The sequence below is a fragment of the Echinops telfairi genome, unplaced genomic scaffold (genome assembly GCF_000313985.2).
Source record: "Echinops telfairi isolate 266 unplaced genomic scaffold, ASM31398v2 ScPeMD7_3533;HRSCAF=4204_0, whole genome shotgun sequence".
Classification (NCBI taxonomy): Eukaryota; Metazoa; Chordata; class Mammalia; order Afrosoricida; family Tenrecidae; genus Echinops; species Echinops telfairi.
Genome location: NW_022107431.1, coordinates 87021105 through 87040910, shown reverse-complemented (window position 1 = coordinate 87040910; position 19806 = coordinate 87021105). Strand labels below are relative to the sequence as shown.

The window sequence follows — 19806 nt, the reverse complement described above, 5'->3', positions numbered from 1 at the left end:
CAATTTAATAGAAGAAAGTATTCTTGCATTGAGGGAGTACTTTAGTGGAGGCCCAATGTCCTTCTGCTACCTTAATACTAAACTTTTAAATATATGCTCATGGATCTATTTCCCCATCCCCATATATAAATATATTTGCATATGTACATGTCTTTATCTGGACTTCTCTATCAGCAACACCATATTTTCTAACTACCATTCCTTCCTCTTTGTTTCTGACTTTTACATTCCAATGGCTAATAATTACCAATGCATCTTGATTGCTGGTTCGGTCAATTTCAGACTGAAGTCTTTGGTAGAATTCTTTTATTTCTTCCTCACTAGCTTTCATGGTTTGTTCATAAATTTGAACAATGGTTGTTATTGATTGGATTTCTTTGAAGGTAGATATATATAATCCTATCACAGATAGCTTTGTACTTCATGATGGATTTTGCAATATCCTTTATGACAATGAACACCATGTCATTCTTCTTGATTGTGTTATTCCCAGCATATTAAATCATACAATGTTCTGATTCAAAATGGCCAATTTCAGCCTCTCAAGTTTAACTTAAGGTCAGTCCATTTCAGCTCACTAATTAATGCCTAGGATATTGATCTTTATGCATTCCATTTTATTTTTTACGATTTCCACAGATACTAAGTTCTGATCATCAGCAGACTTTTGCAGCTGTTCTTCCCCATTCTGAGACATGCCTAATGAGTAAAGGAAGATTCCCAAAGGCTCAACTCCCACAGGCTTAACACACTCACATCACTATGGTCTATTCCACTCTGGGAAATCAGCTCCTCCTCCAGTCCCAACTCAAGCACCCTTGGACCTCTGCCACTGTCTCTGACCTGTTCTACCTTCCATTCATGAGCCCTTCAGTAGCTGACAGTGTTTCAAAGCCATACATACGGTTTCAGCAGCCACTTCTTCAAACTGGGGAACCAAGTCCTTCTTCGTTGTCTTAAACACAACATGTTTAAAACCTAACGATTTATCTTCCTCAAAATCTATTTCTACTCTTGACTTCTCTATCTCAAGAAATGACACTTCTATTCATCAAGTTCCTCAGACAGAAACCTTGGTACCCTTCTCTGACCCCCCTTCCTTTTTCCTCAGTCACTCCATTACCAAGGCCTACCACTTCTACCTCAAAAAATATATTCTGAATATGTGTATATATCCCCACTTTTACTGTCACTATTAAACTCCAAATCAGCCCTGTCTTGAAGATATTTGCAAGATGTTCTAAACAGGTCTATTCCCAGAATTTTCAGAGAACCCAAGAAGAAGGACAAAGTAAGAGGGATAGCCTTACCTGACTTTAACACCTACTACACAGCCACAGTGGTGAAAACAGTGTGGTACTTGTATAATGAGATACTCAGACCCACGGAAATGAACAGAAAACCCAGTTATAAAACCATCTGCATATAGACAAATGATCTTTGACATAGACCCCAAAAGCATCAAGTGGGAGGTGGATGCCCTCTTTAACAAGTGGTGCTGGAAACAATGGATATCCACCTGTAGAAAAATGAAACAAGATGCTTTCCTCACCCCAAGCACAACAACATACTCAAGGTGGATCACAAACACAGAAGTAAAACCCCAAACTATCAGGACCATCAACGAAGGAATCAGGACAAACCTATGAACCTTGGCTCAGGGAATACCTAGGTTAACTGCAATAAGGAAGGGTACACACACAGGTGAATCTGAAATCTACAAGTGGGATATACTAAGGATAAAACACTTGTGTGTGTTGAAAGACTGATTCCCCAAAAGACTAACAGGAGAACTCACAGACTGGGAGAGGATTTTTAGCAATGATATAACACACAAAGGGATTACTAAAATTTACAATATCCTACTAACCTGCAAAAAGAGAAAAACAGATAACAACCCCCTGAGGAAGTGGGCAAAAGACCTGAAAAGAAGTTTCACTAGGGAGGAGACCTAAATGGCCAATAAACATATGAGAAAATGCTCCCAATCATTAGCAATCAGAGAAATGCAAATTAAAACAACCATGAGATACCATTTAACTCCCTTGAGGATAGCCCAAATCAGAAAATCAGCAACAAATGTTAAAGGGGCTGTGGGAAGATAGGAACTCTCCTCCACTGCTGGTGGTCAGGGAGATACGTACAGCCTCTGTGGAAAGTGATCTGGAGGTATTGAAAGCAAATGGAAATTGAGCTACCTTATGACCCAGCTATCCCTCTACTGGGCACATACCCAGAAAAGGTAAGAAATAAACTATGACCAATCATCTGCACTCCAACTTATTGCAGCACAATTGCAAAGAATTGGAATCAACTTAAATTTCCATTGATAGATGAGTGGCTAAGAAAACTCTTGGTACATACACACAATTGGGTACTATGCAACACTAAAATACACTGATGATCACAAGAAGCACATCGTCTCGTGGGAAGAGTTGGAAGAAATTATGCTAAGTGAAGTTAGCCAATCGCAAAAGGACAAGTACAGCATGAGTCCCCCGAAGTAAGTATAATCAGCACAGTAGGTATAGAAGAAAAGCCACTTATCTCACACTACACGGGTTGAGGTACAGGCAGTTAGGTGGGGGTCAGACCAAACCCAAGGAGGTACATACATGTTATTCCAACACAAAGAAGGGCAAAGGAGGATGGGGAGGGTGAAAAGAAGGGAGACAATGGCATGGGGGCAGCCGGGCATTAACCCACCCGGGGGAGTATTGGCTCTGTGTCACAGAGTGGGAGTGTGCATGCAGACCCCACAACAGAGGGAAACTTAACCACATGGAGCAATGCATGAAAAGAGTGGACTATAGGGCCGGCCCCAATCAGAACCCCTACCAACAAGTATGTGCTACAGAGAACAACACTAAACCTACAGTTTGTGGCGAGGGGCCGGCATGCCACGCCCACACGGAAGCAAACCAAGAAGGGAAAAGAGAGAGGGGAGCTAGACACCATATCGGCACACCAAGCACAGACAAGGATGTCCCTATATGGAGTTGCTAAGGCACAGAGAGGACTGTAGAGCCAAAAGCTCAAGACATGATGGCCCTCACTTGAGCAGTCTAGACTGCAACAGAGGACAATACTGGGGACATGTGGTGGGGAGTTAGTCTGATCTGAACACCCCACAGTGGGGCAAACCAAGAAGGGACCCTAACGGATCAGCAATGGGAGCAAAGCAAAGGCATAAGTCCCCAAAATAGACTTCAGGCTAGGAGGGGCAGCTCCTAAAATTCCCCCAGGACCAGTGGAGAGATAGGCATAAAGGTCAACTGATAGACCTGGACTTATGTATGCTTTTTTTGTTTGTTTGTTTGACTTTGCTAATTATTATCCCGCCCGCCCCCTTTTTATTCAATCTTTTGTTTGGTCTCTTTTATTGTTAGCTTGCTGAGGAGAAAGCAATGGACCGACTGTTCCAGAGGGACTTGGGGAAAGAAGGTGGCAGGGGAAGGGAGTTGTGAACAAACAACGCCATAGACAGGGAACTAGGGAATTAAAATCAACAACAAGGAGGGTGTAGAGATCTGGGGGGTGTCAGAGCAACAGCAATCTAGCTGAGAGGAATTACTAAGGTGGAAGAAGGGCAAGCATGATGATGGTGCCGGAGGAAGATAAAAGGAATAGAGAAACATCTAGGAACCAAAGCTATAGATAGACGTATAAGAAGCATAGGTGTGTACATATGTAAATACACTAATTCATAAAAACAGAGGTATTGGCTTATGTACATATATTTATATAGCAATACACTGAGGTAGTAGATGGATTTCGGGTCTCTACTCACGCCCTCCCTCAATGCAAGAACACTTTGTTCTAACAACCTGGCATTCTATGAAGCTCACCCTCCCAGGACAATCACTGAAGACAAAATAGATGCATAAGCAAATGTGGTGAAGAAAGTGGACGGTGCTCAGCTATCAAAAGACACAGTGCAGCGGTTCTCAACCTATGGGTCGCAACCCCTTTGGGGGTCGAACGACCCTTTCACAGGGGTCACCCAATTCATAACAGTAGCAAAATTACAGTTATGATGTAACAATGAAAATTATTTTATGGTTGGAGGATCACCACAACATCAGAAACTATATTAAAGGGTTGCGGCATTAAGAAGGTTGAGAACCACTGATACAGTGTCTGCGGTCTTAAAAGGCTTGAAGGGGAAAAAAGCAGCCATCCGGCAGGGAAGCAAATAAGCCCTTATAGAAGCAGCACACCAGCCTGTGTAATCATCAGGTGTTGACAGGATCAGGTAACAAGCATCAGAAAAAAAACCCATCTTGTTGAGAACGAGAGGTGCCAGGGCAGAGACCCCAAACCTATCTGTAGATAATGGCACATCCCCTCACAGAAGGGTCACAAGGAAGGGATGAGTCAACCAGGGTGCAGTATAGCATCAATGAAGCACACAATATTCCTCTGGTTCCTTGAGGCTTCCTCACTCCCACTATCATGACACCAAGTCCTGCCTTCCACTTCCGGCTAGACGGAACCAATTGCAACGATCAACACATAACCACCACCACTACCACCCCATCCCCATTCCCACCCCGAACAAGCAATAGAAACCATGGGGAATGGGAGATAGCGGTTGGTGTAAGATATGAAAATAATGATCCTTTATAATTTATCAAGGGGTCATGGAGGGGGGGTGGAGAGCTGATACCAAGGGCTCAATAGAAAGTAAATGCTTGGAAAATAATGATGGTAACATATATACAAATATGCTTGATACAATTGATGTAAGGATTGTTATAAGAGCTGTAAGAGCCTCCAATAAAATGATCTTTTAATAATAATGGTCTATTTTTCAACTTTCACCCCAATTCTTCCATTTTTCACCACAGCCAGTCTAATTATCTTTTAAGAAATGTAATCAGAATATAGCCATTCTCTGGCTTAAAAGAAAAGGATATAATAGAACAAACTGGAATGACCTAAGTAAAACTGCCTCTATCCACAGACAGCATAAGTGTTTACATAAAAAGAATCTACACCAAAGCTCCTAGAACTATACATTTACAATGTTTAAGAATATAAGTGAATCATATTTTTATATATTACCCATGGACAACTGGAAATTTAAAATACAAATGTGCCATTCACTATAGCACTAAGAACCATGATATACCTAAGTATAAACGCTTACATATAAATTGCAAATTATATGTAAAGGATCAGCATGCTGACAATGACACAACATTAGTGAGAGAAAGCAAAGAGAACCCAAATAAATAGAAAGATATATTATGTTCATAGATTAGATGATTCAATATTGTTAGTATGTTTCCAGACTGATATAGTCAATTTGATCACATTCAGAGCCCCAGTGGGGTTCGTGATCCTAAAGTTTACACAAAAATGCAAAGGGACTAAAATGACTGCAATAATAATAATAATGAGCAAAGTTGGAGAATTGATAATGGTTTCAGGACTTAATATAAGGTACAGTAACCAAAACAGTTTGATAGATTAATGGAGCAGAACAGAGAGATAGTGTGTGTATTTTATATATATTCCCCTCCCCCCTTGCAACATATTTTTGACAAAAATAAAGGCAATGCAATGAAGAAAGGATAGGGTTTGTAACAGTGCTGAAACAGTCAGCTATCTATATGCAAAAGAACAAATCTCGATTTATGTATTTTACTGTATACTAAAATTAATTCAATATAGGAAAAAGATACCTAAAATAAAATTACAAACTTCAAAGTAGAGTAAAATCTTTGTGATCTGGGAATAGGCAAGAGTTCTTAGAAATGACATGAACCACAGAACTAATAATTGATACATTGGACTGCGTCAGCATTAAAAACATAACCTCTGCTAACGATACAAAGAGGAAAACAGACAAGACAGAGAATAGAATAAAATACTTACAAATTACATATCTAACAAAGGACTCATCTTGAGATATAAAGAACTCTCCACTCTCAATAATAAAACAACCTAAATTTGGAAATAAAGGTACTGGTGACAGTTGCAAAACTGGATAAAAATAATGTCACTGAACTATATGTGCAGAAAATGTTACAATACAATTCTCTTATTGTCTATGTATTCATAATACATTTTTTAAAGAGGAAAAAAACTGGCAAAATATTTAAACAGACACTTCAACAAAGAAAACATATGGATGACAAATGCACATGTTGAGATTATGTTCAATATCGTATGCAAATTAAAATCGTAGAGATATTATTATGCATCTCTTTACAATGGCTGACATGGGGAAAAAGATAGAGTCGCTTCTTTGCAAACAATTTGGAAGTTTCTTTAAAAGGCGATATAAAAAAATAAATAAATAAGAGGTGATATATACACTTAAGCCATAAAATATGGCAATATCACCCCGATTATCAATCCAAGAAAAATAATACTCTATTCACTTAAAAACCTGATACAAATATTTCAGTGATTTTATTTCAAGTCACCCCAAACTAGAAACAACTCAAATGCCTCACAATTGCTCAATAGATGAAATTGTGGTACCGCCACAAAATGGAATACTATCTAGAAACACAGAGGGGAGGATTATTGATACATCAGTAACATGCACAAATTCCAAATGTATTACCTGTCATAGAAGTCAGACTTCGAAAGCCTACAGAATATGTGTGAAGATCAATTGCAATCTATCCTATTTCTCTAATAAAACCATGCCCACTGCCAGGGTACATTCCAACTTATAGTGACCCGATGGGACAAAACAGAATTGTCTTGTTGGATTTCCAATGCTGTAAATCTTTATGGAAGCAAATTGTCTTGTCTTTCTCCCATAGAGCAGCTGATCATTTCAAACCAACGATCTTTCAGTGAGCAGCTGAATTTTTAACCACTGTACTACTACCATGGCTCCATTTTTTTCTCTCTAACACCAACAGAGGGAATTCAATTCTATTCCAACACAATTGCACTAGCAGTACTTCAAAGGTAGGTTGGAAGCACAAATCAAAAGGGCAGAGTCCTCAAAACTGCCAACTCTACCCAAGACCTCAGATGCTACTTGCAACCTTGGGAGTCCTCGCTTCTCACTTGCTGTCTCCTACTACTCTCTTGGGTTTCATACTTCACATGAAAAACTCATAGGAAGCAGTATACTTACAACTGCAGTTTCATTATAGCAAAAGGATATAGATGAAGAAAGGTATAGGGAGGGTTTGGGGAGGGTTGCCAACACAGAGCTTCCATGTTTCAGAAATGGACATGCTACCCTCCCATGTGAGTCAATAACTATCACCAACCAGGAAGCCCATGGAACTTCCATGTACAGAGCCTTTAATGGGGCCTCAATTCATAGGGATAGTTGAGTGAATCATGGGTCCCTTCTCTAATGTCGGCTGGCATCACTCCCTCTGGCCTGGCCAGTCCCCTCTTCATCATCATATTAGCATAATGTTAAACCAAAAGGAGCCAACCTGATTGCGGTTGAGTTGACTGACTCAGTGACCCGACAGGTCAGGGTAGACCTGCTCCTTAGGGTTTCTGTGACTGTAAATCTTTATGGGAGCAGACAGCTTCATCTTTGTCCTTCAGAGAGATGGTAGGCTTTAACTGTCAAACCTTGGGCTCCCTCCCTCCTCTTTTTCTGCACCCCACCCTCATGCCTCTATGTGTGAATCATTCTTGCTTAAGACTAATATGAGAAAAAAAAATAACACCTTTATTTTCAGAAAGAATTATTTTAACTGATCTGCCAGAAAGTTCATAGTTTATGATGAAACAAGTGATAAGGGGGTACCAAGGAGAGAATGATGAGAATATTCCCTAAATTGTTTGTGTGTACAGTTTACTTGCACAGAGAGTCTATGATGGAAAAAGGATGAACATTATGAACAGCTGACTTGTGAATAATATGTAACTCTGGTATAAAAATCCCTCTCCCTCTTTCAGACTTTGGAGCACTTGGTATTTTACCAGGTTTCACCCTGGATTCAACTGCTGCAAATCAAACAAGAAAGCTCTATAGTTTCTCTCCCTACAAAGTTCTAGTTGTTTTTAATCTTTGACCATATGTACCATCTGGATCCCTCATCAAAGACACTTCAGTCACTGGGGAAATTCTAAGGTTTTAGAGATGAATTCCTGGTTTTAGGAACCAAGGACAAAGACTGAATTCTCAGAGTAAAGTATAATATATAATTCCATTTATATAGCTTTCTAGAAAAGGTAATGTTCTATGAAAAGAAAACTGATCCGTGTCACAGGAGTTTGGGAGGAAATGGATGAGTTAGTACATGGGATTTTTTGGAAAGAGGATGGAATTATTCTGAATCTTGATTCTAGTGGTGGCTATATGGCTGCATGAATTTGTCTAAACCAGTGGTTCTCAACCTTCCTAATGCTGCGACCCTTTCATACAGTTCATGTTGCAGTGAACCCCCACCCATCAAATTATTTTCGCCGCTACTTCATAATTATAATTTTGCTACTGTTATGAATCGGGCAACCCCTGTGAAAGGGTGGTTTGACTCCCAAAGGAGTCACAACCCACAGGTTGAGAACCGCTAGTCTACACCTTAAAACTGTATGACCAAAAGAATTAATTTATTATACGTAAATTTTAAACAGATGTGTTAAAACAAAAGCTTAAGAGACATGGAAATTAAATTTTTAAAAAGGCCAATCATGCCATTCCCTTCTTAATGGTTTCCCATTATAAGACTCTACCCAGTCTATCCCCTCCTTATCTTTCCAGCTCTGATAGGTAGTAGTGGAGCACCTACAACTTTATGTTCTTTATTACTTTTTTCTTTCATTAAAAACTTTGTTGATTACCATTTACCATATATACTCATGTATAAGCCAAGTTTTTCAGCACATTTTAAATGCCGTTTTTATGATAAAATTAGGTGCCTCAGCTGATATTCAGGTCGGCTTATCCTTGAGTATATACGGTAATGCCTGACAACCAGAATAGTTAATAACCACTGAATACTTACTAGCGCAGGTCTATGTGCTTTACATATATTTTACTTAAAATCCTCAAACAGAAAACAAATGAACAAACTCAAACTTGCTGCCGTCGAGTTGATGCCAACTCATACAACCCTATAGGGCAGAGTAGAACAGCCCCCGTGGATTCCTGAGACTGTAACTATTTACAGGACTACAAAGTCTCATCTTCCTCCTACACAGCGGCTTGTGGATTCAAACCACTGACCTCATCGTCAGCAGCCCAACACATAATCCACTATCCCACTAGGGGTCCTACCATAAAGAGTAGTTATTCTTGACTCAACACAGTTTACTGGGGTTTTTTTTGTTCTGTGTTGTTTTTAAAGGGCACAGAAGTGTTAAGTAATTAGATTGGGGTCTCACAGCAAGTAAGTGGCAGAGAAACAATATCCCTAGGGTTCTCTGATTTAACCTTTAGAATGATCCTAAGAGATTTCCAGATAAAGAGGTGAAGCCCAGAGAACTTACATAACTTGCAGGAGGATATAGTACGACTTTGTTTTGGCATCAAGATTCCAATTCTAAGTCTTCTGTGAATCAAAAGAGGAATCAAATTCCTCTTCCCTAGGAATCTGGGTTGAAAATGTATTAGAGGAGGTAAAGGTAGGTAACGTTTATTATGGGCGATTTTACTTCTAGTATATTAAACTACACTTTCATTCATTGTTTCCAAGGATTACCTTCCACTTGAGAGCATCTGAAGGTGGGAGAGCAAGGGGTGGGGAAGAGCGTACCACACTACCTTGAGCCAAGCAAAATGTCTATCAAGTTTTCTTTCACTCATCTTTCCAAAAACACTTCTTTTTGACCTGCATCATCTCAGCTGTTTGCTATTCTAGTTGCAGCACAAACCACACATCACAGAATTTCTCAATCATTAAGAATTTACAATAGGTCAATTTTAAAATGGGCTGTACTTCACAGCTGCAGAGCTTTTGTCTGATTTCAAAACTAAATGAGAAGCCATTATTGGACAGGATGACCTTTTTGTGGGCATCACTAGCAAAAGGAAAAGGTCAGGTGGACAAAACTGGCAGCCCCGCCAGTTAAAGTGAGATGGTAACAGCTTACCAAAATAAGAGGACCACCCTCAATGGCATGAGGTTTTGGCTCCCCGCCTGTTTGCTAGCAAGCACAATGAGAACTAGAAGCATGTCATATAGATTTCCTTACATGCTTAGAATAACAGAGACAACTCACAGCCAATGAAACCTTTGCACACTAACAGTAACATGGGGAGGAGGCTAAAATTGAAGCTGCACGTTTCACACTTTTAATCTGAAGTTGTCCAGTTTCTGAGATATCTGTCCCCAAACTAATGCTATTCAAAGTAAATTTACCATTGAATTCGGTAAATGATTCAGGTACTTCTGGTAATACAAACATCTATCTTAAAATCGCTATAATGATCATTAAACACTCACTTTTAACAAAGTTCACTAATAAACTGTGCGTACTATTTGGGCAATTCATGAAGATGTCAATAGATAATTCAAGGTTGCTTTAGTAAGTCTTTCATCTACTCTCAAGAACTTGCTAACAGGATGAGCCTAATAATGTTCAGTTTTTTATTCTTTCAGTAATGTGTGCTGGTTACATATGATGGGGCTTTAAAAAGTTTGTGAAAATTGAATTGAATGACAATGGAATTCTTCCATAAACTTTTGGAAACTCTTTCATATATCTGTCTCCTTTCTCTCATCTATTTTAAATTCAACTATACCCTTCTTACAGAGTCCCCAAGAACACTGTCTTCCAGAGAGATATGTGGACATGTGGCAGTGAGCCAATGAGCTACAATAATAATCCAAAATTTCCTCCCTGCACCAATAATGTCATTTTTCCCTTTGAACATCTACAGTGAAGTCCCTCTCCTTAAAATCACTTAGTCTGGACAAATAGCATTTTAGGGCACCCAAGCTTATAGATGCATATACCTTGAAGTATTAGATAATGTACATAGACAGAACTCTGTAGCTTGGTGATACTGAATGTTCCTGTTGTTACTGGGACTCATCAGAGCAAACAAGTCATAAGTCTGGAACTCAAGTCAGTGCAGATTATCACAGGGACCTTCCTACACAGTCTGTAATTTGCTCCTTGTATAATCGATACGTCTTTCTCTCTTTGCCATGAATAAGTCATTCTATTTTTGTATATGTTTTCTCAACAACTACATGCTTCCTTCTTTGAGGAAGAGATCCTGGGGTTATTGACAGAAGTATTATGTAAGTGAAGTGGGGAAATAACATTGCTCAGAACCCCAGGGCTCCCTCTTATGTCTATGTGCTTCTGAAAGAAGTTCACAATGGATTTATTTAAATCTGCTTAATCAGCTCCAGGAATTGGAGATTCAGAATATCAAAAAGCACTCAGAAGACGTTGAACATTTGGAAATGATTATAATAAATTATCTGCATGAAGGATCACACTCCTTAATATCTTCCTCAAAAGAAGTTTTTTCCTCTAAACAACCAAAATAACTTCTCTTAGAGAATCAGATATTCTGGTCTTGATAGGAAGTATCCTCTCCATGACATCTATCGATTAATTAATATATGTATGTGAACACCTGCAAATCATCTGGTGGGTTCGAACCATCAACACACTGAAGTTAGAAGGCCAGCATGTAACCCACTGTACCACCAAGGCTCCTAATCATGCACTAAGATAATATAAAACTCTGGGGCAATGCAAATTCCATTTTTTGGTAACTTATAACCAAAACTAATGTAAGCTTTTCAGTACTGATATTTACTTTCATCTAAATACTTACTTTTACAAAAACCGATTGAAAATGGATCCATCACAATTCTTATCAATTGTGAAGAATGTTAACCAATGTCATTGAACAACTTATGCAGAATGTCTGAATGGTAACCTAAGCTTTTACCACCACCAACTCCAAGCTGTGCAGGTGCCAACTTTAGGGCACCTACAATGGCACCCTGCGCTCTGGTGCTTCCACTGTTACGAATGACTGCATGCGTGTCATGCACACACGTGACTTGAACATTTACAACAGTTCAAATACAACTTAGGAAAGATGCCGGTTTGGGGAGCTTATTAAAAATTGAAGAACACTAGGGCATATTGGAAAGCAGTGTGCTAGAAGGCTACCTCAGCGGTTTCTTCTTCTTTTTCCTCTTTTGTCAGCTACCAGCTGCCATGGAAGAGACTGGTGGATCACCTGCTGATACCACTCCATGCCCAGAGGCTCCAAATAATCACTATTTTAACTGTCTTGCCACCACAGTTCAGATGTTCTCAGTTTCCATTTCTGCTTTGTACATAATCCAAGGACAACAGCCTTTCAATTCCTACCATCTAATTGGTGCTAAATTTACATATAGTCAGTCATGCTTCCCTCCCCTGTGGTATAAAATGTATAACCTAGTCTTTTCCTGTCCTCAGAAAATGGGCGGGTGATGCTCCATGTTTGAACTACCCCACATCTGATGAATGCTGGATAGTCCCACTCCAGCGACTGCGGACGGCAGAGCAAACAGCTGAGCGTAACACCAAATTACTCGAGAAGTCAGAGAGCTGAGTTAAATGGGCAAGTCATAGAAAGTCAAAGGGTGTGACCATCTGAGTTTTTCTTTTTTCAATCTAGTATAATAAAAGGAAAAAGTAGCTGTTCTTCGTTATATTTCCTTTTGCTAGTTTGGTTTTTTTAATGACGGGGGTTTTTTTTTGCTTATATAACTTTTAGAAATCAAAATCCAACAGTGAGAACAATTATGCTAATAATGCTAGAAAATGTGTTTGCTTTGTTAAATTAGCTTCGAAAGCACTTCAAATGAACATATATTTGTGATTGCAAGTAGTGCCTATTCTTAAAGCCATTGAAGATGTTTACTTTATTACAGCTGGTTATAAGTGTGGTCTGAAATGCAGCACCACGGCTGCTCAATTTCCAGGCCACAGTTATATGCTAATCTGATAAAACGTATTCCTGTGTCAATAAAACTGTCCAACAATGCCCCAAATGGGGTCTTTTCGGAGGGCCACAGAGTCCTGTTCCAGAACAATATAAAACTGCCACAAGCAGAGAGCTCTTTATTTGAGAATTTTGACTTCGTTTCTAAAATGAACTATTTTGCAACAATTAGCTCAATTTAACTGTTACCATCTCAGAATACAGGTGGGCAAAACAAAGACCAAAAAAAATATCCTAAAATACACAAACATATGAACCAGATAAATGAGTTCTGCTAACTAGTTTGCAGTTGAATTGTCTTTTCAGGCGGTGCTAAACAGAGCAGAGTTCAGGCTGGAGAACCCTTTTACTTGGTATTTCCTGCCACATGTAGCTGTAAAAAGGACCCCGGAAGATTCTGTTAACACTCCTGTCACCCCAGCAACCTACAAAGGAGTAGGGCAGTAGATCAATAACTGCAAACAGGGAAGGGGTCTTAATACTGGCTTCTCTGTGGCACTTGCGGCCTCCTCAAGTAGCATATACCCGTTTATTATGGTCTGTTGTAGGGGGATGAAATCCTGACCAACATTTTTTTCAATTCAACATTTTTCCTTCTATTTTAGGGACTGGAAGGGAAGGGCTCTATTAGCCAAAGACCGTGCCATGTGCTTTGATGGCTCATCACGTCATCATCCTAGGCTTTGTCTACAGGAGGTGGACTTTCACTACACCTCGTTGTTTTGGTGAAGCATCTAGGCACCAGCACCATGTGGTACCTATCCCACCTGCCGTTGGGTCAATTCCCACTCCCAGCAGCTCGATATAGGGTTTTTGAGTCTGTACATCTTTAGGGGAGTAGTCTCAATCTTGGAGCAGCTGGTGGGTTTGAAAACCATTGATCCTGCAGTTAGCAATCCAATGCTTACCCAACAGTGCCAAGAGGACTCCTTGGATCATATCATAAGAAGTCATATATATGATAGCAAATCAAAAAACATTCTTACAAAATCATACAAATCTTGCTAAACAAAAACTTCAAAATGTGAAGCTATTGTTTCCTGACATATCCTCTAAATAGGTCTATACACTTCTGAAGGTGGTGTTTCCATCTCTCAAAATATTAACTGACTTTCATCGCTTGAAATGATCAAGCTTCCTTGTTCTAGGTTGTTCTTGTTCTTCCCCCTTACAGCTATATTCTCCTGTCCTCTCTGGCTAAAGAATTCTCTTTTAGGAGGACCACTCTCTCTGGGAAGCCCACTTTGGTTCCTTATGGTCTTCTATATCCCAAATGTACCACCCCATTCCCATCCCCAATACGATATTTTCCCTTAGAAAGACAGCCTGTTTTGAATTCTTTAGATCTCTACCTGGATCTCTGGTGGATAAGTTCCACCAGAATCAAACTTTAATACAGCGCCTAGCACATAGTATGTGCTCAATTAACATTTTACATGAAATACAATGTTAATACACTTTGAGCAAAAAACAAGACAGAATTGAAAAATAAAACAACAATAAAAGACAAACCTATTACCATCAAGTCCATTCCAACTCATAGTTGCCAAGGCTGTAGTCTTTATAGGAACAAAATTATCACATTTTTCTCTTGTGGATCAATTAATTGGTGGGTTCAAATCTTTGACCATATGGATAGTAGCCAAGCACTTAATCTCTGTGCCACCAGGACTCCTTAAAACAGAATCAGCTCAACTTGATAACAGTCATAATTAGTAATTGATCAACTACAACTTTCTTAGTAAGAGTCCTTTAAAATGTCACATAAAATTAGGCTTCTCCCACCTTTTGTTGGATTCCAAGTGAAAAGAGGAAATAGGTATGGTGTGGCCCAAGAGTGGGGTGGGGGTGGGATGTGAAGGAGCATACAAGCAAGCAAGCCATCTACCATACATTGTTTAGCATATGGAAACAAATACACACAAAAATAGTTAAGGTATCCTATTGCATCACATTAATTATACATGAAGAATTTTCTGCTTCTAAAAATATGAAAGACAATGATTCATCGACCCATTATTTATCATTATTGCCCACAGATTAAAAAAAAAAGATCAATACATTATTCTTTTGCATCAAGCATCCAATTAGGGAAAAAATATACCTAGTAAATATGTAAATTGAAAAATAAGAAATACATTTACACAGCTCCACTTATAGAAACTCAAAGGTCTTGCTACACATTAACCCCCCGCATTCTTGTAATTACGGTCCTTAATTTAAACACTGGAACCAGGGCCCATGTAAATAGGAAGAGTTTAAAATAGGTTTCTGCCTTCCTGTCTGCCACTCTAACTAAGCTGTCATTTTCTTCTTAAAATAATTTCCCCTGTATTTCCACAATAAAATCTTAAGCATTTCTCCATCAAAACTTTCCACCAAACCTGTAGACAGAAGATTTGGAAAACTGTCTCAAGAAGAATGCCTTATCAAGTTAGTTCATATCAAATAGTCTTGCTCAGAAGATTCACAAAGACTGCATAGGCTGGAAGGTTACACACCCAAAAAAACAACTCACTGAGAGCCTGCTTTCAATGTACAAAGCATTAGCCTCAAATACTTAATAATTTATCCCTTTATTAATGGTGCTCCAGATAACTTAATGAGGTGCCTACTAAGAAAACATTAGGTTCAAATTCAGAGGTTCTTCTGAATATCCATTTGAAAAATTAATACAATTTAAAACCAGAGGAATTATCTTAGGGGAAAAAATTTAGAGAGAGAAAAAAAGTCAGAACAATAAAATATTTCTTAGAGAAAATTTAAGAGATGAAGTCTTGGTAAATATTTAATGTGTAGGTGAAAATGAAAACCTCTAATCACTGTAGATTACAATTACAGAAATGATAAAAAAACAACAATCAATAAAATTTACTAGTAGTTCTCAACCAATTTAATAAAGTTGTTTTAATATAAAGTAGAATTGTGGTGGAAATATCTTTGAAGAAAATAAAACTATTATACTGATAGGGCTCAAATGAGGATGGAAAATTGGAGTTATGCCTCAGGGGTTTTCTAAATTCACTCTTTTTTTCTATTCCTTTCTCTGTATAGTCACCCAGAAAATTATAAAATTATCCAAACGAAGTAATAATGAAGAAATAAGCCTAGAAGAAATAAGCCTAGAAGAAATAAGCCTTGCATTAATTTTGTGTTTAGGCTGTGTGTATACATGTGTAATGATATATGCATATGATACAAATGTATGTACATACATATTTTTCCAGATTTTAAATACCAAACTCACCACTTTTAGAAAGCATGTAGCTGACATTAGGATACAAAACAATCTAAAATGTAAATAGAGAAACAAACCAACCTTTTCAACGAGCTAAGCTAAAAACAGAAAATTTGTTCCGTTTTGAATCTTCCATAACACAGAATGGTAAACTAATCCCAATCCTTCAACATACATATATAGAAAGGAAGCCCAGAGAAGATAAATGCTTTGTCTATGTGGTCAGAAAGTGACAGATTCAAGAACAGAATCTTGTATCCATGATTACTCATAAAGTAGTCTTTCTTCAGTGCTTTAATTTCATCATGTGGATGGATGTGATTTAAAATATATACATAACCTCCAGATCTGCAGATGTAGAGCTTGCGGTTTCTAGTACTTGCATTATATCTGAAAACACACCGTTGTTAGCCTTCTCTTGCTCTTTGGTACACAAACTTCAAGGGACACAGCTTCCTTTCCAACATGTGTAAGCTATTTAGACAAGTATGTCTTTAGCTCCCAACTACCATGAAGCTACATGCTAATGGACCCAAATCCTACTCCTCTCTACTTAGGGTGAGGTATGTGAAAACACTTTTATAAGAGGGGGCGCTTAAACATTTGGGAGAAAAATAGAATTGAAAGATGAAACATTTCCATGAACTTGGGAAGCCCCTTCCTACATTCTGGGCATCATGGAACTAATCTAGTTCTTGTAAGAAATCAGTTATTTTGTTTTGTCCTTTTTTTTTTTTTTTTGCAGTCTCCTTCAGATCCAGTTTATTCTGGATTTGGCTTTAAAGAATGCTATCTTAGAGCAATACCATATTAGTTAGCAATAATAAATTGGAATTAGTAAAGAATCCCGAAAGTACCATGGACTGTCAGGAGAACAAACAAACCTGTCGTGGAAATACAGCTAGAATGCGCCTTAGAAATAAGGACGGCAAGATTTTGTGTTACATACTTGGGACATATTATCAATCGAAACCAGTCCCTGGAAAAGGAGAAGATCCGTGAAGAAAAGGAAGCACCTTAAAGAGATGGTCTGACCGAGCAGCTGCAACAATGGGCTCAAAGACAGTGACTGTGGGGAAGGCACCAGACAGGCAGTGTTCCGTTCTGTTGCTCGGAGGGACACTCTCAGTTGGAACAGACTCAACGGCACCTCACAGGCAGTGTTGGCACAATTCAGACAGCTGCTCAATAAAGGTTTCAGACTCTGCTCCTTCTGACTTCAAAGCTCTTAAACATGTAATAGCAGTAGAATTCACACAAGATTTCTTTTATTTGGTTGAACAGTTTCACTTTGCTCTTACAAAGTTTTGAAGTCAAATAATCAAAAATTGACGTTTTAAGTATAGCACAAAACAAAAACACTTAGGAAGGATCTTGGAGACAATCTAATAAAACTGGCCAGATAGTTGTTGCTGGGCCTCAATGCGTTAACCTATATCAACTACTTTGCAGACACCAGGCAACTCAAACTCTTCTTGGCTTTCCTGTTATTTCCTAGGGATATTCTGCATTCAATTTCTGTAGAAAACTCTAATGTATTACAGAAACAGAAGAAATGCTTTCCTCCATTTCACTTATTCAACTCCCATTTTATTCAAGAGAATTAACCTAAAGACAAGAAAATAAAACTTCATGTAGTTCACTCTTATTTAACATACACATTAGCAATTATTAATGTTAGTGTGTGAGGACAAGTAAAATATTTAGTGTCTTTTCATGCTATATTTTTGTTAACCTCAACTGGAAGAGGTTCACTGTTCCATGAAGCTATTTATGACTGAAAACCAAATAAAGCCTGGCTCTGACAGGGAATGCCGTGAGTTCAGAAGCACCTCCTTAAGACGGAACTCTGCACCACAGCAGTCGACTCTTGAATACAGCAGCCCACATGCCTTACTTAGGGATCTGGAGTCTCCTAAACCAAATATTCAACAGCATGTCCACTGGTTTTAATTACATACTTACTCGGTTTCCTGGGTCATGATTTCTCATCTGAAAAAAAAAAATGTAAATATAGAAAAAGAATACATCTGAGAATCCCAATGTTTTGAATCCTCAAGTAATAAAAGAACAAGGCCCCCAATCTATGTTTATCAATATCTTGAAGGACGGGGTGGGAGAGAACATCATATTTAAAATTACCTTTATGGGCCTTGGTATTGTGCTAAGTGCTTTATTCATATTATTTCATGATACTATTACAATAACTTTAACAAATAGATTTAATTCCATTTTATAGACAAAACCCCAAACATATCCACTACTAACCTGGATGAGAACTCTCCAAGTTTCTTTAGTTCTAAAGTCTGTCCTAAAGCTCAGGAATCATTTGCTTTTCAATGGGATGGCAAACCATTCTCATGCATTTTAATAGATTCATGAAAAAATTTCCATAAAAATTCTAAAAACTAATTATGAAAGTTAATCCCACACCCCCCAAAAGGGCAGGAAGATGTTTCACACCCCATGCTGCTGTATTTCTTGCAATTGAATCCAAGCGAAAGAGCCAAGAGTCAAAACACATTTAAAAAGTGAAGGGCTCTATTCTTCTGGATAAGATGTATTTTTTCTCTAATCTGCCAATTTTTTCTTTGAGTTACACAACATGAGCGATTTTTCCACAAGAAATATCTTGTATTTATAGCAAGCTAATTGCTTTTCAGAGGTGACTGTCATATGTATGTGGATGGTTTTAGGATTCAATTTTGTCAAAAGCTGGAAAAGGAATCCATGCCTCATCACATGCAAGCCCATGTTTAACGAGATTAAAAACCACGGCAAAGACCAATAACCATGAAATTTCTCAAGTCGTTCCTATTAGTCTACTCTTTACTAAGAGATCCACTACTAATCTAATTTGTAAATGATATCATCTACAATACAAAGGGTTTATTTGTGGTAATAAATTGGATGTTCCACCTAACGGTGACAGAAATATTTGCTTTTTAGAAATAGCCTTATATCATAAAATTTCCCTCCACACCAAATGCCTGCATTTTAGTGATTATGTATTATGACATAAAAACAAAGGATTCTAGCAAATATAATACTAATTTTTATTTTAGTAAATCAAATACATAAATATTGGTTACAAAGGGTTAGATGTCCACAGTGGGTTTCTTACCAGTTAAACAGAAGCATTTTCACATCTTTATAGGTATTTCTGAAAAACACTTTCCTCAAAACCTACAATATGATATCTGCTATGTAATAACTGTTTTCTCTTTGAAAGTGTCAATGTCTTCTGAAACCTTAGATCAGCAAAAGTGGATTGTGCCATGTTTTCTACTGCCAAAGATCACTTAAAGTGATTTCACACTAATTTTTTCAGTTGAATATGGAAATAAACTTCCAAAATAATATCAAAGATGATGCTTTACCCGAGCAAAATACTGAAAGAGATGTTTCATGGGATCAGAATACGGTGCATCCATGAGGAACATGAGGAACTTCTGACCTATTTCTTAGTCTCTTGTCTCTGTAAGCATACAGGGACTACAAAAATACAGATTTGGAGGGTACTGACCACAATAGTGGGACAGGAGGAAAGTCAAGGGAAATAGAGGGAAAAGCTTGGAGGCAAAGAGCATTTATAAAGGTCTACATAAAAACATGTATATATGCAAATATATTTATATATGAGGATGGGGAAATAGATCTATGT

The 19806-nt window shown here is 38.2% G+C and overlaps 1 protein-coding gene across 2 annotated transcripts in view; it reads right to left on the bottom strand.

Moving 5' to 3' along the window:
* The window catches only part of RNGTT (RNA guanylyltransferase and 5'-phosphatase), a 279701-nt gene that overhangs the window by 24732 nt on the left and 235163 nt on the right, over positions 1-19806 (bottom strand). Inside the window, exon 15 of one of the 2 annotated variants that reach the window (XM_045294543.1) lies at positions 18108-18134. The exons of the other annotated variant lie outside the window; for it this stretch is intronic. Within the exon in view, the coding sequence (XP_045150478.1) occupies positions 18108-18134 (27 nt within the window). The remainder of the gene's footprint in view (positions 1-18107; positions 18135-19806) is intronic. 2 annotated transcript variants of the gene reach the window in all.